General features: G+C 43.3%; 1 protein-coding gene across 7 annotated transcripts in view; it reads right to left on the bottom strand.

Annotated features, from left to right (window-relative positions):
- Positions 1-298: 298 nt before the first annotated feature.
- Arhgap17 (Rho GTPase activating protein 17) overlaps positions 299-24,348 on the bottom strand; it is a 93,195-nt gene continuing 69,145 nt past the window's right edge. The window contains exons 13-21 of one of the 7 annotated variants that reach the window (XM_074059739.1): positions 23,586-23,666; positions 20,583-20,696; positions 17,994-18,085; positions 15,338-15,494; positions 13,461-13,694; positions 10,813-10,982; positions 8,509-9,045; positions 7,625-7,672; positions 999-1,136 (exon numbers count right to left, since the gene is read on the bottom strand). In XM_074059739.1, the coding sequence (XP_073915840.1) occupies positions 7,626-7,672; positions 8,509-9,045; positions 10,813-10,982; positions 13,461-13,694; positions 15,338-15,494; positions 17,994-18,085; positions 20,583-20,696; positions 23,586-23,666 (1,432 nt within the window). In that variant the 3' untranslated portion in view covers positions 999-1,136; position 7,625. Of the gene's footprint in view, positions 5,606-7,420; positions 7,673-8,508; positions 9,046-10,812; positions 10,983-13,460; positions 13,695-15,337; positions 15,495-17,993; positions 18,086-20,582; positions 20,697-23,585; positions 23,667-24,348 lie in introns of all 7 variants that reach the window. The other 6 variants (XR_012443213.1, XM_074059741.1, XM_074059740.1 and 3 more) reach the window with 6 other exon arrangements.

Genomic DNA, 24,348 nt, shown 5'->3' with positions numbered 1-24,348 from the left:
TCCAGATTGGTGAGATGACAGGAGCAGCCTTAACCATGGAACACTGGCAGAGGGTCAGCCAATCTAGGAGGTCTCTGGGGCACCCGGTGGTATTTTCCAATACTGTGACTTTTCTCTCTAGTCTTTCAAACTTCAACAGTTATAGTGGGACTTCCAAGATGTCCCATCCACAGTTCTATTTGGTTAAGTGACAATATGTGCACACATACACACACACACACACACACACACACACACACACACACACACAGATACACACACACACACCCTTCACAGTTTGCCTCCAAGAATCATCAAGTTTTCATATAAACCACAGAATATATTTAATTCAAATTAAACATGAAACTAGAATAATGTTCGGTCCTTATCAAGGCAATTACGTTGTTTTAAAAATGCACAGTACATTTTTCTCTACATTCTGGCGATTCACAAGGCACAAGTCACATCCAGTTTGATGAGGCAACAGATCCAGCCGTTGCCCTCAATGCTCATGGTTGTGAGGGGCAGGGAAGACACAGACCATATTTAGTACAAAATGATTCTGCAGCAAATCTGAAGAGAGGAAGCTCTCTCCTAATATATGAGAATGAAAGTCCAGGCGGCAGGAAGTGGGTGACTTGCACAATTAATGTGTTTTATTAAATAGACAGTTAACGCGTTGCTTACTCGGTCCAAGCTGCTGTTGTTGCCACCTGAGTTAACAGCATGGAAAAAAGCTTCCTATACACTTCCCAGCAGTAACACTCTGCTCTAGGTATTCTGGTTTGATTTTTTTTGGCATGATTTCTGTCTTGGGTGAAGAAAGCCAATTTCTTCCAGACACAGGTCATTCAGCTTCAAGTGTAGGCCTCCACGCTCTCCTTGGGCCGGGTGGGGCCCAGTCTTACATGGCCAGGCCTTCCTCTTGCACTGAAAGCTTTTCACTGCTTGGTCTGCAAAGACAGAGGCTCACCTGCCCCGGTTCCATTCCCAGGGCGGAGGGCAAGAGCTGGGAGGCGGCTTTCTTCACAAGGCGGTGCTTTCTGAGTCATTGTCTATATCCAACAGGATGCGGCCAGGCATGTCTCTGCTTGCCGACTCTGAGTGCATTTCAGGAAAGATGCTGCGAAGCGGTTCTGAAACCCTAGAGTTGTTGTCTGGACAAAAACATGAAGAGACACAGTGTAAGTGAGGGCAATGCCCAAGAGGCCACCGAGGGTGCTCTGAGAAGAGTGGAAGGTCGAGTCAGCCCATGCACACACAGTCCCTTGCTAGAGGCCTCAGCAGTCCTGAGAATCAAGCCCGAGACCACAGATAGCAGCTGCATGGCACAGTGTGACTCTGCTTTGCAGTTTCTTTCTGTGAGCCTAGGCAGCCCTCAGAGATGTGGCCCTGGAAGGATTCACTTGCTTTGAGTGAAGGAAACTTTATTCTCACCAAAGCCTCTAATGCACTGGCTGAAGCCTCCTAACAATGTCTGGGCTGAGGAGAGAGCTGCGCTGGAAACAGCTCACTCCCAAGGCTGATGGGGACAAACCATTCTTCCTGGTATGAATGCTGTGACCTCAGTCTTGGTATTAACAAAAGTTTGGGTTGAATCATTCTGGGTTGTGGGGGACTGTGCTATGCACTGCAGGAGGCTGGGCAGAATTCCTGTCTTTCTCCACCAGATGCCAGTGCCATACAGCCCTTCTCCCCCAGGGTGACACCTGGCACCACAGTGCTGTTGACATAACCACAGTAGATTGCCAAATCTCCTGCAAATATTAATTTTCTCATCTCTTTCCAATTCCTTGTACTTATAAATCTCTTTCCCTTTTCATGTCTTACTATGTTGGCTGAGATGGCAAATATATGATCCTCAAGTCACTGTCCCCCATTTACATACTCATAAGACACCTTTATTCATTATAGCTCTCTTCCCAAAGAGACGAGCAGATCTTAATTTGTTCATAAACAAATATTTTCTTAGCACCAACTACATGCCAGGCTCTGTTCTGCCTGCTGAGGATACAACAGTGAACAAGACAGACCTATGGTCAAGTGGGAAGCCCAGCCTTAATCAAGACAGAAGGTTTGGCTTCCCTGGTGGATATGAGTTCTCAAAAATTACAAGAGCTTTGTTAGATATTTAGGGCTGTCATATGAGAGAAATGTTTAGGTCTGCTGTAGTTTTACTTTGTCAATCAGAGCTAATCATGGAAGGGAGCAGAGAGGAAACCAGTGGAAGGAATCTGTTTGGGGGCTCCCCAGCTATGCTAAACAGCTGCCTTTCTTATATACTGGGGAGCATGATTACACCACATCTGCCCTTGGTGGGAGCTGGTTTTGAGGTCCTCCAGCACCTCACCAAGGCAGGCACAGCTGGCAATGCTGGTGCACTTCTAAGAGGCCCGATGCTTGGAGATTGCTTCCTGCCCATGTTCCTTTCCACACTTCTGTCCCCAATGCTCTGAGTTGTGAGATCTACTTTCTCCCTGGGAGTTCCCTTTTCTCACAGTGATGGCTGTGTTGGCAGAGCTGTACCTCAAGGTTTCCTATGCACCACAGAACAGGAAATTCTCAGATTTAAGGAGGTGCAAAGGTATCAAAGAGTTTAGGTCATTTCACTCAGGTAAGACCTGAAGGTCATTTGAGGTCTTATGATAACTAGAAAACCTAATGAATGGGGCTAGACTGCACCGTTCAGTGGTGCACTCAAAGGTGGTCTGTGTGCATAGAACTGAGAATGTCTTAGATTTGTCCTCAGCAGAATGGAGGGTTTTGGGGGCCAGGGCACATCTGTCTTGTTCACAGCACATCCCAGTGTCTAGAACAGTGACTGGCAAACAGTAGAAGTTCCATAAACTTTGTGGATGGATGGATGGATGGACAGATGAAGAGTTATCTTGTGTAATCGTCTTCCCAATCCTCCCTTCTTATGTCTTTAGGAAAGAAGCAGCTGTGACTCAAAAGCAACACTGGAACAAGAAAATTGTGAATCCCATTTTTCCCTATCCCAACCCCACAAAACAGGTGGTGCCACTAGCCAGTGTCTCTTCTCAGCCCAAGGAGTTTACAAGAGACCATGGGACAGATGTGATGTGGGAGGCATACATGCTGCAAAGTCCTGAGTTTCTACTTGTTAATGTCTGTATGTACATGCAAGTAAGAACCACTAGCCACCAACCCTTCCACAGGACAATCTGGTTCTCTTTTTCTTCATAAGGTTCATATAATTAATTTCTCAATTTTTTATTGTTCCTCTGCTTATGATAACACAATTACATATTCAGGAAAAATGTGTGGTAGGGCGGAAGGGAACTTCCTTCCTTCTGCCTGCCATCTGGCTTCCACAGCCCCTCTCTCATTCTTACAGGAATCATTTCATGAAAGAAAACAATCTGTTTGCACACAAGTAGTATGAAATGCAGAGCCCATTTTCAGAAGGGGAAGCTGACATAACTGAGCAATGTCTATGGACCACAGATTCACTGAGTGCTCCACATGTCATCATGTCATCTCAGTAAGTCCTCATGAGATGACAATGCAGCACCAGCTCTGCTACAGAGGCAACAGTTCAGAGGCCACTCCCCATCCAAGGTGACAAGCCAGTCCTCAGAAGAGGAACCCAGCCAGCAATTGGACTCTGGTTCTTAATCTGCACAACTCACTGTGTAAATCTTTAGGAGGATCCTAAAGGAGATAAAGGTTTGAGTCTTAAACACTGTGATTCATGTGGTAGAAAAGGGGTGGAGGGAAACACCTATAAGAACTCTTTTTTTGGTCTGGTGGAGTGGCTCAAGAGATAAGAACACCTACTTAGCAAGCATGAGGTCCTCAATTCTGAAAAAAAAAACACCCTCTTTTTTTCTTTTAATGCCTCTAAGCCTCTCCAGCTTTGCATTTATATACTATGTGCATTCCAAAAATAGCTGGTCTTTGAGTATACTGCTTAGAGTTAAGTTTAAATGACAGATACTAAAAAATAAAGGCCCAAATCCAAAAAAAGAAACCTGGTAACCAGCCTCAGCTGGAAGGTGGACATGGATTGGGGCTCTGATCACTGTTACCCAGATTGCTTCCTGAACTGACATTACCCAGGAAGCAGCCCTCCAAGGGCCAGGACTGGCATTCTACAGTTTAAGGTATGGTTTTAGAAGAACTATACCTCAACAATTTTGAGAATGTGTTTTAGGTTGTAAACCTATCTTCAAAAAGGCTAAGATTATTCTGATAGAAACCTGGACAAGTAACAGATCCAGTCACACCCCTGAAATTAAATGCTTAAGCACAACTGTAGAATGAGCAACCCCCCCACACCTACTCCCCAGTAGCAGCCGAGGTTCCTTCTCTCTAACCTAGGATCTTGAGGGCCTGGCAGTGTTCTCACCTATGAGAGATTGAGTTAACTTTTTATTATTCTAGCCAAAGGAGAAATTCTGTTCAGGGTGTTTAACTTGACTTGATTCTGTTGCCTACTTGTTAAAATAAACTGCAAGCTGAAGGCATTAAGATCCAACTATAAGTACATCTGCTGATGAAATATTATGAAGTCACTGAAAAAGGTGGCTACAAAATACACATTCCCACATGAGAAAAAGCATGGGATGTAAAGCAAAAAAATGCAGGCTCAAAATCGATACAGGCCAAATAATTATGTTATGCACCTCCTGGCTGTCACAAAAATAAACTTAGTTTTTTTGTTTTTTGTTTTTTTTGAAAGCAGATTATAAATAGACTTCTGCAACTGTAGAAGGTTGGTTGATTTGTGATTATTTGTATTTCTCAAATTTTCTTTAATATCCATGCTTATTTTTAAAAACCGTATTACTCTCATTATATAAAAAAAAGAGTCTGATTTAAGAAAGAGAACGGGAGAGCCAGCAAACGGTCCTGTTTCATGAGTACTCTAATAGCAAGTATTCTAAGTTAAGAAATAGCTCTTCCTCTACAGCACCGTCTTCTTGACCCATGGGAAAGTAAGGGGTGCATCCAAATTAAGAAAGACACACCAAGACTTCACCCCCCTCACCTCTCAGTCCTAGGAGGCTGGGACTGGGCATGTGGGTTTTGTAAATGTTGACATAGGAATCTCATATATAACAAATTAAAATATTTTACTCTGGATAAACATAATAACTGTCCATTTAGAGTCACTGGATATTATAAACTGTAGCTGCTGCTTTTCTTGCTTGATCTAATTTAACCATTCCCCATTTCTGCCAGATATCGCCATTCTGCAGATGACCACCATTTGGCCTGTTGTTACAGAGCTGAAATTATAACCTGGGTTACTCCACCTCTATGGTATGTCCTTTCTACCCCACCTCAAGACTGCACGATAGAGAAAAGAATGGAAACTGAAGAAGTAACAAGGCCAGCCCCTGGCCCACCTGTTCCCCGCCCGTGAACACACTTAGTATTCAGAACAGTTGACAGCAAGCATGAACAAAGCCAGTCTTCCTTTAGTGCATGCACTATTAGTACGGATGCAAGCGGGCACGGTTAGAATGACGGGTTAGTGACAGGCATTAATGCACGGATATGATCATACAATAGCAAAAACGCTTGGCCAATCAGGTGCCTTTTCCTTACCATTAAATATTCCAATTTCAGTTCTTACTGAATATGGCAGGTCATACATCTAAATTATTTAATAAAATGTTTAAATTAGAACACTTTTTGCTAAAACCTATGACTTTAAAAGCAGAAAGATGTAGACTCTTACTTGGGACATTAAAACTCTTCTGCCTTCTGGAATTGTGAAGAGCTAGACAATGACAGAATCCTGCTTCACAGGGTTCAGTTCTGGCAGAGTGCAGGGAGGTGGCTACCAAACCTGCTTGACAAAAGTGATCTCCTCAAGGGTTTACCTTAATCCAGCTCTCCAAAATGAACTGCTTCAGTGAATAGCCTGTGTTCAGGAGTTTGCCCGTCTGAAGTTCTAAGTGAAAACATGATGGCATAAAAAGGGGCCACCATGTCCAAGGGAGTTAATTCTCTTCTTCTCGAAACCCCAGGGCTATATCCAAGAATAGTTAACAGCAGCACAATCAACACTAACAGATTCCTATGTTCTAAATGCTGGCTTTTTGTGCACTTGAAAGGCAGTGCAGGGGGTTTTGAGGTATTACAGGTTAGTTCTTTAATACGGAGGTAAGAATGGTGACCTGGAATTTCTCATGTTAGAATTCATAGCACAGACTGGCTTTTAAATATTTAGCTAATATCTTAAGGGAAAATATTTTTAAATGTTAAAAAAAGTTCACCTATCTAATAGTTATTGGTGCTGATCAATAAAACAACTTTCTGAAGCCAGGTGCTGATGGCTCACGCCTATAATTCTAGTTACTTGAGAGGCTGAGATCAGGAGAATCAGTGTTCAGGGCCAGCCCAGAAAAAATAAATAAATAAAATAAAATTCATGAGAACCCATCTCAATGGGAAAAAAAGATAGGCATGGGAAATGTAAAACAGGAAGACCAAGGTCCAGGCAGGCTTGGGCAAAAAGCATGATCCTATATCCAAAATAACCAAAATAAAAGGGGCTGGAGGCATGGCTCAAGCAGTAGAGAATCTGCCTCCACACACGAAGTCCTGAGTTCAAATCCCAGTACCATCAAGGTGTAAATAATAACAAAAACCATTTTTGGCATAAAGACACCTAGATCATGATGATATTATAGAACAGGCATAATTTTGGTTTACAGTCTTCCATCTAAGTAAAAGGAAAGCTCTAGGAATAAATTCTGGTGTGTCACAAGCATTAAAATGTTAAAAGGCTCAGCCTCAATTAGGATTTAATCACTTGACTGTATAAATGATCTCTATGCCTCACTGGGCACTGCCAGCCTAAGGAAGGAGGAAGGTTGAAACATGTCTGTGCCTTCTCAACATTTTCTAAGTTACACTCTGCTTTTCCTTCTGGTGTCTACATGAAGTCTTACTGAGCTGCGAGCACTCGCTATGTGCTCCACAAACGGCTGAATGCCCAGCTGAAAGCAATGGTACAGTAAGGAGAGCATTCTGCTGTGTAGCATGAGCATCAAGGCAGATTTGGAGAAGCCTCACAGCGCCTTTTAAAAAGCTCATACAGTTTAAGAAAGCAAAACTTACAATTAAGCATGCTAGACTACAAAGGGGTTTAAAGGAATTCAGGGAAGGATCATTGGGGGGGGGGGGAACCTTTTTTTGTTTTTGGTCCTGAGAATTTCACATCAATTAAAAAGCTCCATGCAGTTAACTTGCACTTAAGATACAAAAAATTAAAAATTAAAGCTCAAGACAGAAAGGACACAATTTTCTGCACTGATGACACTGAGGCCTTTCTTGTTGGATGGTGATGAGCCAATCAATGACAGGTAAATGGCACTGAGAAGAGCAGAATGCTTGTGAAAGGCTTACCAAAAAAGAAAGAAAATATCTTTCGTATCTGAGCTCTCACTCTACTGACATCTACCTCTTGGATTCGGACATTGCAGCTCAAAGTGCTTCTGACAGAAACAAAGGAACTTCCACATGCTACAGAACAGATGGCCTGCCACTGCGAGGGCATGGGGTCAGCGGCCACTCTGGAGCAGAGTCAAAAGCACGCACACGGGATGCGGCTAAGCAGGAGCAGTTGGAGCTGCGGTTCAAGCTGCTTGGGGGGGCGGTTACAGACCTTAGTCCTGGAAACCTTCCCCACCTGTGAGGGCACTAGGAAGGACATCTATTGGGAAACAAACAAGCAAACAAACCAATGTGGCTTTATGGTTTTCAAAATAAACACTCTGATGTCATAAGAAAAGTTATTAACATTTATAATGTGCAAACTGTGCATTATATTCCTGAAAAAAAAAGTTAGTGAAAGACATTGTTTATATCTAGTTAACCCTTATTACCAGGGGTACCAGCTCTGGGTGCAGTTCAGGGCCTTTCTCAAATATGCTTTCTCTCAATCTGCAGCTAGGCTGCTGTAACTAAGAGGAGGCTGTGGGGAGGAAGGATGTGGAGCTCCGAGTTCCCATTTTTAAAACACACTAACAATAGCTATTCATCTTTCAGTTAAGTAGTAATTCTGAGGATGTGGGATGGAAGTATTTATCGTAATTAAATAAAACGGTCATATTTTGGGCTGCTTATAAAAAAACATCCATTAGGGTACCACCTCCAAAATAAGCCTCCACTAGGTCACAAGAAATTCTTGACTTCTCTTCTCTCACAAACTACTTGAGCTAACCTCTGACATGCTGAGATTCTGAGATCTGCCTTCCTCAAACAGCCAACTTCGCATAAGCCAGGCTGAAGTTCTTCACTTACTCTTGGGAGGAAAATGAGCATTTCGTTTAGGCTTCACTAAGAACCGAACCTTCATGCTCATGAGGTAAGGTGTTTTCCACCTGGATAAAAAGTCCTCGTACTTTGAAATCCCTAACTGTAGATCTGTCTTAAACAGCAATGCTGAAGACCCGGGAGTAGGTACACGAGGCAACTCAGCCTCTGTGATTTTGGCGCACCCGTGCTGACGTGGGCCAGTGACGCCTGCCCGGTCCCCTCCCCACTCACCAGTGACTCTGGAGGCGGTGGGCGCTGCACTGACGCTGGCGCTGGCGAGGCCATCACCCGGGTGCCCGGGAGGGTGCGGGGGCGGGGGCACGCTGGGCCGGTTCCTGGGCTTGGGCACTGGCCTGGGCCTCGGCAGGGTCCCCGCGTGCGGCTGCAGGGACTCGGCCTGGGCCTGGGCGAGCGCAGGGCTCTGCTTTCCGAGGGGCGGAGTGCTGGGCGGTGTGGGCGTCCGCGGCGGCGAGTGCGGCGGCTGCTCTGGTCCCGGTGCCTGCGGCAGTGAGGCCTGTGTGGGGGGCTGCGGTGGCGGGTGGCTGGGTGCTTGGATGGGGTTCAGGCTCCCCGAACACCGCCGGGGCGCAGAGAGCAGCGGGGCGCCCGCCGGCTGTGCAGGCGGCGGCGATGGACTGCGGGGGCCCGGCTTCGGGGACAGGCTGGGTGTCGGCTGGGTCGCTCCAGCTCCGGGGGAGCTCTGGCCCCCGGGGTACCCAGGGGGCGGGTTTCCTGGTTTTGGGGGTGCTGGAGCGGGTTTTTTAACAGCTGCACATAGGGGGAAAAAAACCAAAAACACTGTTCAGTGAGAGCAGCAAGGTGCTAGCAGCACTACTTCAGCCAGGGTTGCAAGGCTCAGCTGAGTGGAATAAGCCATGCCGTGTCACTTGTACCCCACCACTAGGAGGAGGGGTCAGGAGGGTACCCATGGTGTCAGCCCCACCTGTCCATCTGGAAGGACCAGTGCTCCAACTGTGAAAGCCAAGTGTGAAAACCAGGGGAAGACCGAATCTGCCTTAGTGGAGTGTGGACTCCTGGGCAGGACCCCAGGAAAACACTAGGGAAATCCCAGCCCAGCGTGGAGCCTAAATGGGTGGTTATGCACCAACAGTGGTCTCTGGCTGTGGTGTGTACCATGGTGGTACCAGAGTAAAATTAACAACAGGGGAAACTGGATGGAGGGGATATGGGAGCAACTTTTCTGTAAGTCTCAGTTATTCCAAAATAGAAAGTTTATTTAAACAATCAAGTGCAAAGGGCTGGGGTGACTCAGTGTACAGCACCTGCCTCGCAAGCACCAGGCCCTGGGTCAGTACTGCCACAAAAAAAGAAAAAAAAAAGTCAAGTGCATTTGAACACCTTTGAGCCTGTCATTTGGCTGCCTCACTCATAGGAAAGCTGTCCCAGTCTCCTCGGCAGCCTCAGCCAATGATCTCTCGCAGGACCCCAGAGCATGAAACAGAGGGGACGGCATAGCACCCTTGGCCTACCTTAGCTCACAATGGCCCTCCCAAGCCATCTTCTCCTAAGGGTTTGATTTACACACACATACACACACACAAAGAAAGAAAGAAAAAAAACCCAGAAATTCTACCAATTCTAGTCCAGACTCATTTGAGTGAATAGATCTATTCTGGAAGAGTTGCCTTAGAATTATTTCTGAAAAGAATACTAAATCAGCATCCCTGTCCTCAGGCACCAGCTGAGATCCGGGGTGGGAATTTGGCATGGAGGACAGTAGGATGGAAAAGAACAGAAGGAGCAGAAAGCAGAGCACTGTTAGATTTCTGCTGAGACCCACTGATCCTCCAGAAAGGGAGAAGGAAATGAAGAAAGAAATGAGCATGTGCCACTCAACCCAGCAATCACGTGCATGCCAGGCCCACTTCAGAAAAGAGCTCATGTTCCTCTCACTAACTCACTGCATCCCTGGCCCTGTGATACGCATTTCACAGCAGAAAAAACTGAGGCTTAGAGAGGGCAAGTGTTTTGTAAGAGATTACACAGCTAGGAAATGGCAGAACAGAGATCACACCCATGTCATGTACTCTTTTTCCTCTTCCTCCTTCCCACATCACCTGGCTCCCTGTTCACAGTGCCTAGAATTCAATATTGATAAGGGTGAATGAAGTCTCTTCTGCTATGTTGGCTTAGAACTTTCGACTCCAGGAACTCAGAAGACCTTTTCCACAGAAATACCCAACTAGCTTACAAAGTAAGAGACCTTTCAGATATCACCCATACTCTGGTTGCCATAAACACCTTTTAAAAAAAAAAAAGTATTTTTGCTATGCTAAGCAATACTAACTGAAAATTCATATTGACTAAAAGATCACCCCTAACACCTCAGTGCAGAGGGAACTAGGAAAGGAAGCACAGGAGTAGCTGCACAGGCGATGGGGCCTGTGTCCCCTGCTGGGGCAAAGCTGGGAGAAAATGTAGAAAAATCTGTTCCCAGGCTTCATGACCTGGCTCCCTGCACTAACCCCAGGAGGCCTGCATACCCTCCCCAAGGGCAGGAACAGAGGTACTTACCCCGGCGCAGAGTGTGGGGGCTGGGGCCAGCAGCATTATGAGCAGGGCCTGCCGCAAGCTGGTGGGAGCCACCGCCTGCCTGGGCCTGGTTTTGGCCAGTGGTCATCTGACTGCTGTTTCTCCCAGGTGCAGCGACAGCTACAGATACAGAGTCCTTGGGTTTTGGAGGACTAAGGGGAGTATAAGGCAAGTTAGATGTCAGACATTCTCAGCTAGCAAAGCTAAACATACTACAAAATATAGCTGTCCTTTGTTATCCCAGGAGGCTTGATATGAGGACTTTCCACAGATACCAAAATGCAAGGATCCTCAAAACCCCTTATATAAAATGAGGTCATATTTGAATGACTATCAACATCCTCCTGTGTACTTTAAATCATCTCTGGATTATTTATCATACCAAATACATTGTACATGCTATGGAAATGCTGTATTGTATTTATATGGTTATACTGTATTGTTTAGGGAATAATGACAAGAACAAAGTCTGTATTCAGTAAAGACAGGATTTTAAAATATATGCACTTCTAACCAGCGGTTGGTTGAATCTGTGGATACAGGAACCCAGAGACACAGAAAGCCAACTTGAAACAGTTCACATTGGCCCATAAAGCTAGCGACTACTTAAAGACTGCATTTCTTTTTGAGATTCCCTGCATCAGACTGACTACTCTGCCACTCAAACGTCATGTTAAAGGCTATTTCAAAGGAGTCCACAATAAACCTCAAGTTCTACTTTGCTTGTACTTAAAATGGGCAATATCTTAAAAAATGAAGAGTGGTTTTATATATAGTACAAAACTAAGTAAAAAACAATTATTTGGTCTTTAGGAAAGAGAAACTCCAAGAAGCTAAGTGGTGACTCCTGGCCAGAGCTGACAGTAGCAGGGAAGGGGCCAGAACTCAAGCTTCCTACTTCCTGGACCAGAACTTTCTATGCCAAACATTACAGTGATACTCTGTTAAGGTCACCAAGGAGTGAATACCATCAGTGAAATGTACATGAAAATACTACAGAGTATTAAAAAAAAGGAACAAATTGATGACTGACATTCCATTTGTCCTCCTGCAGTGACTAAATATTTATTTTTTTAGTTAAGCTGTGGTTTAAAATATTTAGTCTTGATTAAACAAACTGAATGTCACGAGGAAAGGAAAATTTATAAATCTGCTTAAATATCTTTTTCTCAAATATCAAAAATCTAAACCCAAACAAATACATGTATGGAGCAGCAGTTATGGAGAAGCCCATGTGGAGCCAGTATGAAACCCTGTAAGTTTGGAGCCTTAATTTTTCTTAACTGGAAAATGAACTTTCCAAGATTATGTGAGTTAAAAAGGATTCAGGAATGCACAAAGCATCCAGAGTCCAGCTATGATGTCTGAACAGAGTGCTTATCTTATAAGCAACATCACATACTACAAGACTCTCTATCAACAACCAAAGAAGATAAATGAAACAGTTCTCCCAATGTGAAATCATCTCTGTGTGGGGAAAAGCAATGCATGAACAAACAGGCCATCCTCATTTTATTCACATTTACTTCACTCCATGTATGACCACTGAGTGCTTGGTAGATGGCCAACATATAGCAAGTGACAAGAATTTTAGTGCACACTGTGTGGCAGGGCTCATCTTTTATAGCAGCTGCCAGTTCTGAGCCACAAGAGAAGCCACCATGTGGCCTCTGCCAGGATCAGTGTGCAGAACTGAATCAACACAAATTAAATAAAACCCTCACATTCAGAGGTACTTTCTCTCTCTTTCTCTCTCTCTCTTTTATGGTACTAGGTTTTTAACTCAGGGCTTCATGATTACAAAGCAGGTGCTCTACCTCTTGAGCCCCATCTCCAGTCTATTTGGCTCTGGTTATTTTGGAGATGGAGTCTAGAGCTATTTGCCAGGGTTGGCCTTTAACTGCAATCCTGATCTCAGCTTCCCAAGTAGCTAGGATTATAGGTGTGAGCCATTAGCGCCCAGCAAAAGGCACCTTCTCTTAAAGTTGCTGCTATACTGTGCTATCGCCCACTCTCGATGGCTTATAAAAAGGTTACACAATCAAAAGAGCGTTTTAAGAAAAAAATGTCATCTTATTTTCAACCTTGTACCCATGTGCCAGATCCCCTACAAAACTAACAGCCCCAAAGGGAGGGGGCCTTAGGCACCTGGTGCGCCTAGTAGAGTGCCTGGCCCGTACCAGTTACTCAGTGAGTCTGTGTGACTGAGAAAGTTAGAAGGCGTGTGAATGAGTCACATGGCAGGAATTCTAGTGCTGAACTAACCTGCTACATTCAAATGCTTCCTGGCTAGCACGGTGAATGACAACAAGCACATGGCACATGGACACTGATGGCTACACAAGACAGGTACAGAGGTCGGTCACACTGTTAGACACCTCTTAGCCTCTGGTTTCAAGCACCAAAGCAGTATAGTAAAGAATGCAAACAAAAGTTGCTTTTCTGTGAAAAGAGAAAAGGAAGCAAGCGACTTGCAGTCTTTTTCTCTACTCTTTGTTAACCAGAAGAGTGAAGGCAAGTTCAATTCACTCTTCATCAGGCTGGTTCCTTGGACCTGAACGGCATACCCAAAGGCACCACCTGTGAGAAGATTCTGTGGCGTCCGCTGCCAGCAGAAGTGGGCTCCTTACCTGCTATCACCCAGGCTTGGCCCCTGCTCCAGTATGCCTGCAGTGGAGGTGACAGTCCCACCCCCTGAGCTGCTTTCAGCCCTAGAGCTCTGGGAAGGGGGCTCTGGGCTTGCTGGAGCCAAGGTGCTGCCATCCGTGGGTGGGAGTGGCGGCTGGAAAGCGGGGGATATATGCTTTCTATTTAAAGTGCCACTGCGCCGGTGGGCCTGGAAGTCCATAAGCTTCACACCAAAGCTACACAGAGAGAAGAAACAGTCAGCACACCAAGCAAGCCGACTACAGAGACAGAAGCCCGATGGTTTTCATGTGTTAAAAACATACACAAGGACAGCCACCCAAGCTGCCCAGCATGCAGAAAAGTAACAAGGACCACACTAATGGTCATACCCATTACCAAAGCAAGCACTCATCTTGGCTTCCAACCTGAGCAAAGCCAACAACCTGGTACTGATTAATATCATTGATCAGTTTGAAGTGAGCAGCTGAGAGCAAACAAGCAGGTCTTATCTTGAGTGACATCACAGTAATGTGCTTATTTCCTCATTACTTAATTCCTGCCTCCAATCCATGTCTGGGAAATGAGGTGGAAGCTGAGTCCAGAAGGCCTACTGATGGCAAGGTAAAGTCACCATGCCACATGCCTCATAAATGGACATTGAAGCATGCATGTGTACATAGGAAAAGATATATCTGAAAGATATGACAGATTGGAAAAATAGTTGTTTTGGGGAAGAACGGTGGCTGGGCATTAGGATGGAAGGAAGAAGCACTTCACTTAAGCCCATCAATGTATGAACTTGAAAACTTTCTTTTTTTCCTTCAGTTCAAAAACTAAAAAGATACACACTTCCCTGGGCTGTGTTTACTAGGTCAGTTGGCAGGGAGAATCCACTGAGGCAGATAACTGAGCATTGTGTATCATGTGCTAACCAGACTTGTAACACCAGATTTTATAGCTTAAAATACATACATGAAGTTAATTTTGTTATGGATAGAGTAATATTCAAGAGGAATGCAGCTCCTGTGTAGGTGAAACTTCTACACAGAATAAGTTTTAGAGAGAGAATAGGAAGGCAAAGCATTTTTCTTTTCTGTGAGTACCTCCCCTGCCCACCCCCCAACAAAAAAACTCCCAAACAAAAAAAAACCCATGCCTCACTATAAGATTGGGCAATTAAAATAAGAACTTGTGTAGCTTTAATGTAAACCATTCCCACTAATATTACATATATGAAGGAAAGCACATTACTTCAAACAGGCCTCTTAACTCTTAGCATTACTGGTGAACATTACAGTGGCACTTCATTACCCATACTGGATAGGCGGCATTTGAAGGCAAAAATCAAAATAGCCAATTACCCTTGAAAATCTCAGAAACTGCCCACAGAGAACAGTAAAGAGATAGACTGCCTCTTACAAAGTTCAATACAGTCATTTTTTCCTCCTGAATTAGCTAATACCGAGGTTTCTCTGGCTGAACTTCATTACAAGGACAAATAATGCTAAAAATAGACTCTTTAAATAGCAAATGACACATCTCAACTGAGATGTGAGCTGTTCTCACACACAATCCTGGAAAAATGTCCATACTAGCTGGTTCTTCTTTGCTTGTTTCCTACCAACCAAATACATTTAGGCAAGTGTGCAGTGTGTGTGATGCCCTTCCACCACTGGTGTTACGTAAAGCTTGATGCAGTTAACTGATAAGCTACAGACCTACTTCAAGGTCAGATTAATACTTGCAGTGACCTATAGCAAGCTTCCTCAATTATCTACACTCTATCAGTCAGGGGTGCATAGGGACCCACTGAGCCAGTACCAGATAGCACGGATCTAAATGTTCTACGTGATTTACAAGTGAACAGCTCTAAACACACCTCTCCTTCTTTACCAAGTCCCCTTCCATCACTGCCATGCTGGCTGGCCGCTTCCTCTCCAAGGTCCCAGAGTCAGAGTCATTTCCAGTGTGGGATGAGTGATTGGAATTCGGGGTGGTGAGAGGAACAAATGCTTCTGATACATTAAATTCCACCTCTGCAAGAAAGGACATTAACAAGTGCATGACACATGGAGCACAGGGGTACAGTCCTGGAACAGGACCCTCATTTTGTTTTTCTCTTTAAATGTGTAGTTTATTATATATCAATTATGCCTAATAAGATGCTTAGATGAATTAATCCTAGCGAAGCTAGATCTATGAATCACTCTTGTAGGAGCCTGTGGTAGAGGAGAGTCTTCGTGAATGTGGAGTCAAGATGAAGACCATTGGTCAGGGAACCCCAAAGAATGGCACAGCACGACCTCCACTGAGATTCATCCAGGGTCCCTTCTGAGTCTTCTTGTGTATAGAAGATGAGGAGAGTTGAAGGTTGCTGGCTGAACCCTCCAACAGCAAACTAAACTTGTTATTTAACTTTCCACTAATGCTCTATGAAGGTAAGAGCACATATGCTGTCTGTGAGTGTGCCATGGCACAGTCAGGGGGAGTGCAGGTGACTGTCACTGCCTTGTGAGAATATCCAGTGAGAGTAAACACTAAGAAATTATGTAGTAATTTCAAAAGGTGATTCTATATCTATTCCTTCTAATAACAAATGGAAAAAGATTGGGTTGGGGCTTTGTGTACCTTTATTTCACTTTTCTATGAAAATTTAGTATTTTATTGAAAAGGTTTCTATTATATCATTTTTCTTATACTTCTCAAAAAGAAAATGTTTCTATTCTATAATTTTTCTTATTTTATACATCTCAAAAATATCAGTCAATAATAGATGGGAAATTTTCAGAGCCGGTCTTAACTTGAGAAACTGTGGCCTCAAGTGTTCTCCTTGGGCCAGCTCTAGACACCATCAGAACACAAAATATACTTGTGTAGAGTGGAAAAAATGGTTACAATACTTATGCTGATATTATGAGAATTATTTAATGTCATGAGAAAATTATAGGGAGGGGGTGGGGGCAGGGGGGAGAAATGACCCAAGCCTTGTATGCACATATGAATTATAAATAAAAAAAAAAAGAAAATTATCATGATATATGGGGAAACAAAGCAGATTACCGAAAGCAATGTCCAGAACAAGCCTGAGTTTGACCAAATTCACCCCATCTACATTAGTCTTTTTTAACCACCCTCCCCTCTTCCCACCTCCTTTTTAACAGTTTTTGGTAGGCTTCATTGTGCTGTTTCATACAATTTATATAATGTACTTCCATAATAATCACCCCCACCACCCTCCCTCTCCTTTCCCCCTCCTCCCACCCACTAACCCCCTAACAGTCCCCCTTTTACAACCATATCATGTATTACTATTTCAGGTCTAGATTCACATATGAGTGAAAGCATGCAGTATTTCTTTCTGAGCTTGGCTTCCCTCACTTAACATGAAGATCTCCAAGTTCAGTCTGCAAGCCTCCCTATTTCACAAGGGCAGCACTGGGAATGCTCATAAGAAGAGTGGGTTATCAACCCAGTGGGATGTGAAGAGAAAGTAAGAGACAGGAGGGGGATATTATGAATGTTAGTAAGTCACACAGCAATTCTGCCTTCTCTTTTGTGAAAACCATACAAACAGAAGACCACAATGAGTGTGGATTACTTATTCGAATCATTAACAAATTGACAGTTTTGATAGAAACTGGTAATAAAAGACAATGATAATAAAAGCAATAAAAGGCATAATGCAAGAACCATTTCCTTGAAGGATACCTTAGGCAGGATGCTAATATCCACCCATTAATCCATCACATTTTTACTAGGTAGCCTATATGAAGGAGGTGCAATTCTTGAGAAAGGAAGTAGAGAACAACAGATGAGCCCAGGGTGCTCACTCTGCAGCTGGGCTGCTCTGGGGAAAGCGGGGGCGGGAGAATGTGGGCTCAATACATGCCCAACTTGGACCGTCCCCAAAGGAGCTCATGCGAACCTCTGTGGATCCAAGAACTGCAATGAATATACTTTAAAACTTGACCACTTACAGAATGAAATCCTAATTCTCTGACACAGCAACCCAGATCTTCCCAAACTGGCCCAATCAACCTCTCCTTCATTTTCCACCTTTGTGTGAACCTGACAACTACCTAGGTAGAGAAACAAAAAACCCTCTTGCACGTGGAAGCCCTGCATAATCAAATGTATATTGCTTCTGAAAAACAATCTCTGGCTTCTTTTTCCCAACACTTGAGTCTGTCAAATGTCTATATACCTAATATATAGCTATTTATATCTCTATATAAATCTTTATATCTCTAATCTGTCATGAGTAAGAATCTATTTGTTTAGGCCTTACACAGGGGCCTGAGTTCCTCCACATACTAGCAAACATATAGCACCTATTGGAGTATTCAGTATATACTTGTTGAGTATGTTTTCATGAAGCAAGTGAAATAATATGAACACAAATGAACAAAGTCTAGAAAGAAGTATGAAAAAGTGAAGGCAATTATGTAATCATGCTGTATTTTTTCTTCTTTAAAAGGCTTGCTATACTGTTACCACATTGCTTTAGCAGTCAACAAACTTGAAACAACACCTACCTCCAGGGAAGAACCAGTCTGCATGCTGGATTATGGGCTCAATCACTGCAACCACGTGGACAGATGTGGCAGCAGCCATCTCAGCCAGAGTTCTGCAAAGCAAGTTTACAAGTTAAAATGCTTCCCTGTGGCAGCCTTTAGTTTCTGCAAGTTGTGCCAGGAAAATTCAATTATTTTTAAAGGTAAATATTTAAATACAGATGTAAAACTTAACCCCATAAGTTTCTAGCCTATGAGTTTGGCAGTGATAGGCCAGGAGGAACAATTACCCTCCTGGCTCTCACTCCTTCCTCTGCAGGCACCAAACAGGTGATGTCAGAAAACTAGGGCATGTCAAAAGCTGGCTTTAAGCTAGTTAGGAATAAGGGTTGCATTTTCCTTCTGGTATAGCCTCATACCTGGAAGCTAGTGCTATAACCCAAGATCACCAAAACCACATTTGCCTACAATGACAGCACGAGTGTGCATTGTTACAGAAAACCTGAGCCCCCACACTCACACTGAAGATTGTCACATATATGCTCCGGTCCCCAGATGAGGGTCCGTAAGTTGAAAGTGTCAGGGTTCAGAAGGAAGAGAATAAATGAAAACCATTATTCCTGCCATCAAGCTCATCACCACCAAAGCAGACAACTAAGAAAACACGTTTTTCAGGATCTACCAAGCTTTAGGTTCTCACAGTAACCTTCAATGAGGCCTATTTAATGAATGGGGACACTTGACTCCCAGGACCCTGGATCTCAGGTCTGACAGCCTCAAACCCACCTTTCACCTACTATTATCATTCTGCTCCTCCACACCAGAACTTCACCTCATGTGCCAGCCAAACAAAAGGTCTAGCTTAAACTCCAGCTTGCAAACGCAAGCTCTGTGCAAATCCATCCTTCTCAACCTTCCTCCTATCTGAATTCTGATCAGCCTTCCTGTCTCAGAACCCTACTGGACTGTCTTCATGCCTAGAAAATTAACATATATTTACCTGCCATATTTATGAAATCATTTTTTAATGCTCAAGTTTTTAGTCTGTTTGGAATTTATTTGTTATATGATCTGTGTAATTAACTTTGTATATCTACTTATCTTTAACTTTACTTTATGATATTGGATCTTATAAATATTTTCCTGAAATAAGATTGGGCATACATGAATGAATGAGTTAATGAAACACCTTGATTTAAAAAGTCACACCATTTTTAATGGAAACTTGAGTAGTGCACAATCCTACAAAGTCAACCAGCAGTAATGGGAGGGAAGGAAAGGTGACAGTTAAGGACACAGGCCCTGGGATCTATCACTTCCCTGCCATGCAACCATAGCAAATTTACTGCTCCTCTCTCAAACTCAGAGTCCTCATCTGCAAAAATGAGGGTAAGTACTGCTTCAAAAGGTAACCTGTGAAGACTGAGATCATTACCATGCCAGTGACAGAGGCGATGGGCCTGGAAGCTTTCCAGTAGACCCTCCCACACACACACACTCCCCAGCCCCTCTTCTCCAAATCTACACTTCTGAATGCCAACAAAACCTTGATGGCTCCCAAAGGACCTGGAAAAATAAGTTTCAAATACGTCAGCAGCATGCATGAGTCCTTCTTATGTGTCTCTGACCTACCAAGGCACAGCTTCAGATCCCACCTTCACATTGTTCACAGCTCTCAATGCTGGAAACAAGGATCTTTCATGCCTGTGATGCCCTGGCTCACACAGGTCCACCTGCAGGAAACTACTTCACCAAGATAAAGCCAAGTGCTGCTCCTAACCAGCTTTCCCTGACCGCCCCAGCTTGCACCATGCGCCATCACCATAATACCAGTGTGTGGGAGGGTGTTAGAGCTGTTAAGAGAGTATGACACCCCAAAATATGTCCACTTTGGTATAAGGGTTACTTCAAGGTAAAGACACTTGAAAAATGGCAGATGCAAAAAGGGTGCTCCGACCTTTCTTTTTCTTCGAGAAAACTCCTATGTGAAAGGAGCCTGCTCCACAACAGAAGGGAAAGAAACATTTTTATCACCAGTGACAAGACATTGAGGCTGAAGGAAATCTATACAAACCTGTTACACTAATTCTTATCTTCCGTGTCCTGTCTCTACAGGTCACTGCCCTACCCCAACCCCTCTGTCTTGTCATACTTCTACAACTTGCTTGTTTTTTGTCTAACTTAGTGCAAACATTCGGCTGTAACTGCTCCTTTGGGGCTTTCTTTTCCTATGGGGACACCTAGGGCACACGTGAAAACCTGCATACTTTCCTCCTGTTAATCTGCTTTATGTCAAGTTCATTCTCAGGCCCAGTCAAGAACACTCAGGAAGGAAAGTTCACACACATACACACAGAAACGTGTGTCTATCTTATCACTGGTACAATGGCCATTGAGCTGCCCCAAAGCAGAGCTCCTTGAGGATGGGGACAACGTCTCATACATCTTTATGTCAACAGCATCAGGGACAGCACCCAGTTCACAGCTGTGTCCTGATTGTCAGCTGAAGTGTTTTTTAAGTTAGAATGGGTATCATGAGTTTTCTCATCCACCATTCCACTGAGTGGAAAGAAGGAATTAAAAAACATGACATGGGGACGGTTCACTTACCCTTCATTTTTGGCCCAAAGCAAGTTAGGGCCTAACACAATCGCTATGTTGCTGGGAGTCATTTTATTAACGTCACTGGTCTGAGCAAGCTTTGCAAGAAACTTGATTAAATACCTATGGAACAAAAGAGAAGGGGCAAGAGATGTCCTCTGGAATGTCTACAGGAACCAGAGTCTGGCTCAGGTGCAGCATTTTACACATTTTTTTGGTTTTTTTGGTGGGACTGGGGTTTGAATTTGGGGCTTCATGCTTGCAAAGCACACTCTACTGCTTGAGTCACACCTCAAGTTCATTTTGCTCTGGTTATTCTGGAGATGGGTCTGGAAAACTATCTGCCTGGGCTGGCCTCAAACCACTATCCTCCCTACCTCAGCCTCCCAAGTAGCTAGGATTACAGGTGTGAGCCACTGGAGCCCAGCTTACTCATTTCTTATGTACTTTCTTTCAGGAAACACATTAATGAGGATTTGGAAAGAGAAATTTCACCTTTACTTGCTGTATATAGCTAATCTACTTCCTCTTTATAGCCTATATATTTTACACATAAATTACATTGTGATTAATAGTGGCTCAATATATTTTTAACATAAATGTAGCAAAAATAAATAAAATATAAAAATAAAGGATTGGCAGAGTGCTCAAGTGAGAGGCCCTGAGTTAAGCCCCAGTACCAATAAATAAATACATATAAACAAACAAATAGGTAAATAAATAAATAAAAATAAAGAAGCCAGATTCAGTGACTCCTACCTTGTAATCCTAGCTACTTGGGAGGTGGAAATTAGGAGGATCACAGTTCAAGGCCATCCACGGAAAAACTTATGACCCCATTTCAACCAACAGCTGGGCAAGGTGGCACATACCTGTCATCCTAAGCTACAAGGGAGGCTGTGACTGGGAGGATCACAGTTCCAGGCCAGCCAGGGCAAAAAAGTTTTTGAGACCCCATCTCAATGGATTGCTGGGTTTGGTGGCACGTCTATCATCCCAGCTGTGGTAGAAGCTTAAAATAGAGGAATCTTGATCCAGGCTGACCTGGGCCAAAAGCAAGACCCTATATCCAAAATAACCAGGGCAGAAAGGGCTGGAAATGTGGCTCAAGTGATAGAGTGCCTGCCTACCAAGTAAGAAGCCCTGAGTTTAAATCTCAGTACTGCCAGAAGAAGAAGAAAGAAAGAAGGGAGAAGAAGGAAGAAAAAGAAGAAACTGTAAACATTATGTCTTAAGAGAGGAATTAGGTAGAACTAGGTGGCTGGGGGATGGAAACTGGAAAGAGATTTTTCAATGTATATCTTTTGAATTTTGAACCCTGAGAATGCATTTCATATTTTCAAAAAAGCAATTAGTAAAAATTACAGAGTAAAAAAATAAAAAACAAGAACATACTAAAAGGTCAAATCCCAGCATGCTAAGAACTATAGGTGAGTTCCCACCAGAATACACTGAACAGATTAAGTAAATTTGTAACTCCAGTAAGATATTATACACAAGTGTCAATCCACTCATAAGGCAAGGCTGATACGGTATTAAAAGGGAGTATTTAGTTATCATTCGCTGGTAAATGGATGGAATTGGAGAACATCATTCTGAGTGAGGTTAGCCTGGCCCAAAAGACCAAAAATCGTATGTTCTCCCTCATATGTGGACATTAGATCAAGGGCAAACACAACAAGGGGATTGGACTTTGAGCACGTGATAAAAGCGAGAGCACACAAGGAAGGGGTGAGGATAGGTAAGACACCTAAAAAACTAGCCAGCATTTGTGGCCCTTAACGCAGAGAAACTAAAGAAGATACCTTAAAAGCAACTGAGGCCAATAGAAAAAGGGGACCAGGAACTAGAGAAAAGGTTAGATCAAAAAGAATTAACCTAGAAGGTAACACACACGCACAGGAAATTAATGTGAGTCAACTCCCTGTATAGCTATCCTTATCTCAACCAGCAAAAACCCTTGTTCATTCCTATTATTGCTTATACTCTCTCTACAACAAAATTAGAAATAAGGGCAAAATAGTTTCTGCTGGGTATTGAGGGGGGGGAGCGGGAGGGGGTGGAGTGGGTGGTAAGGGAGGGGGTGGGGGCAGGGTGGAGAAATGAACCAAGCCTTGTATGCACATATGAATAATAAAAGGAAAAAAAAAAAAAGAGAGCATTTAGTTCAACTCATGATAAAGACCAATACTGAACTGAAGATCAGGTAACATTGCAGACACATCTATAAAGTTTGGTTTTTTTTTTTTGGTGGGACTGGAGGCTTAGTGCTTGCAAAGCAGGTGTTCTCCAGTGAGCCACACTTCAGTCCATTCACTCCATTTTGCTGTGGTTATTTTGGAGATGGGGTTTCACAGACTATTTCCCTGGATTGGCCTCAAACCTCTATCCTCTCTATCTCAGCCTCCAAAGCAGCTAGGATTACAGGTGTGAACCACTGGCTTGGCTGTAAAGTAATTTCTAAATATATCCTCTTAGAAAAGTGTCTTTGTTCGGTTTTAAATGACTTCACTTTCTGGGGCCACTTGTCCCCTTTTCTCTATGCCTCTTCAAAGTTACACATGAAGTCAAAGGGAAAACAGAACTAAATTCCAGAAGTTTGTCTCATGGCAACTTTCCTTAGAAATGTAATTATTTAGTAAAGTAATATATAATGTCCATAGTAGAATGATTCATGCTCTATTTTATATGAGGGATATTACAGGAAGCATGGCTATTGATTAATTTAGCATTTTACATACTGGACAATTTAGACTACAACCACACAAACTTTTCACAAGAATTTGCTAACAGTTGCAGTAGAAAATGATCAGATAACTTCACATGAACGCAGACATGACAATGATGCTTCAATGCATCACAACAATGTGTGTTAATCCCAATCCCAGCAGCTCCATGCTTCTCACCAAAGCTTTTCAAACATGCCAAGGACAGAGTTAATGAGCTGTGGGCTGGGATTAAACCAATCTTCACTCTACAAACACTTATTTATAGAATGCCAACTATACATACCTAAAGTTAACAAAATTTTGTGGTGGCAACTTCTGACATGTTCTCCATAAATCTTGAAGTTTTTTGTCTTGATCCTGCTCACTGAGAAAAAAATGGTATGCATTCAACTTATTAAAACACCTATTACTGACACCTGTATGAATATGCTACTAGTTTGGATCTGAAATGTCTCCCAAAGACCCACGTGTTAAAGACATGGTTCCTAGTCTGTGGTGTATTAGGAGGTGGTTAGATCATTGGGGACCCCAACACTTCCCACCTCTCTGCTTCCCAGCTGCTATGAGGTGAACAGTCCTCCTCTGCCACCATAGGCCTGAAGCAACAGGGCCAAGGGACCAAGGACTATAAACCTCTGAGTCAAAATAAACCTTTCTTCCTTTAAATTGGTTATTTCAGGTAGTCTGTCACAGCAGTGGAAAGCTGACAAAAATATACACTATATTAACAGTGATGCCTCGATCACCATTTTCCACAGTTTAAAGACAGCACAGGTTTGAGGGACTAAATAGGTTTGGAGTCAAATGCCAACTAACTCATTATATAACTAAGAGCAGGTAGTTGACTTCACTCAGACTCAATCTTCTGGCTTTGTAAAACCAGGTAAAAGTATTGATTCTCCTGAACAATTCTACTCAGAAGTAGAGCCAGATAAAACCATCCAGATCAACACTTGGCATAAGGAGACAGAATGCCACCAAACATGTGAATGTTCTAGACTGATCTAGAAAAATGTGCATCTAATGGGTGGCTTTATGGAGTCTTG

The sequence above is a fragment of the Castor canadensis genome, chromosome 17 (genome assembly GCF_047511655.1).
Source record: "Castor canadensis chromosome 17, mCasCan1.hap1v2, whole genome shotgun sequence".
In the NCBI taxonomy this organism is placed as follows: domain Eukaryota; kingdom Metazoa; phylum Chordata; class Mammalia; order Rodentia; family Castoridae; genus Castor; species Castor canadensis.
This window is presented reverse-complemented; position numbering and strand designations above follow the sequence as displayed.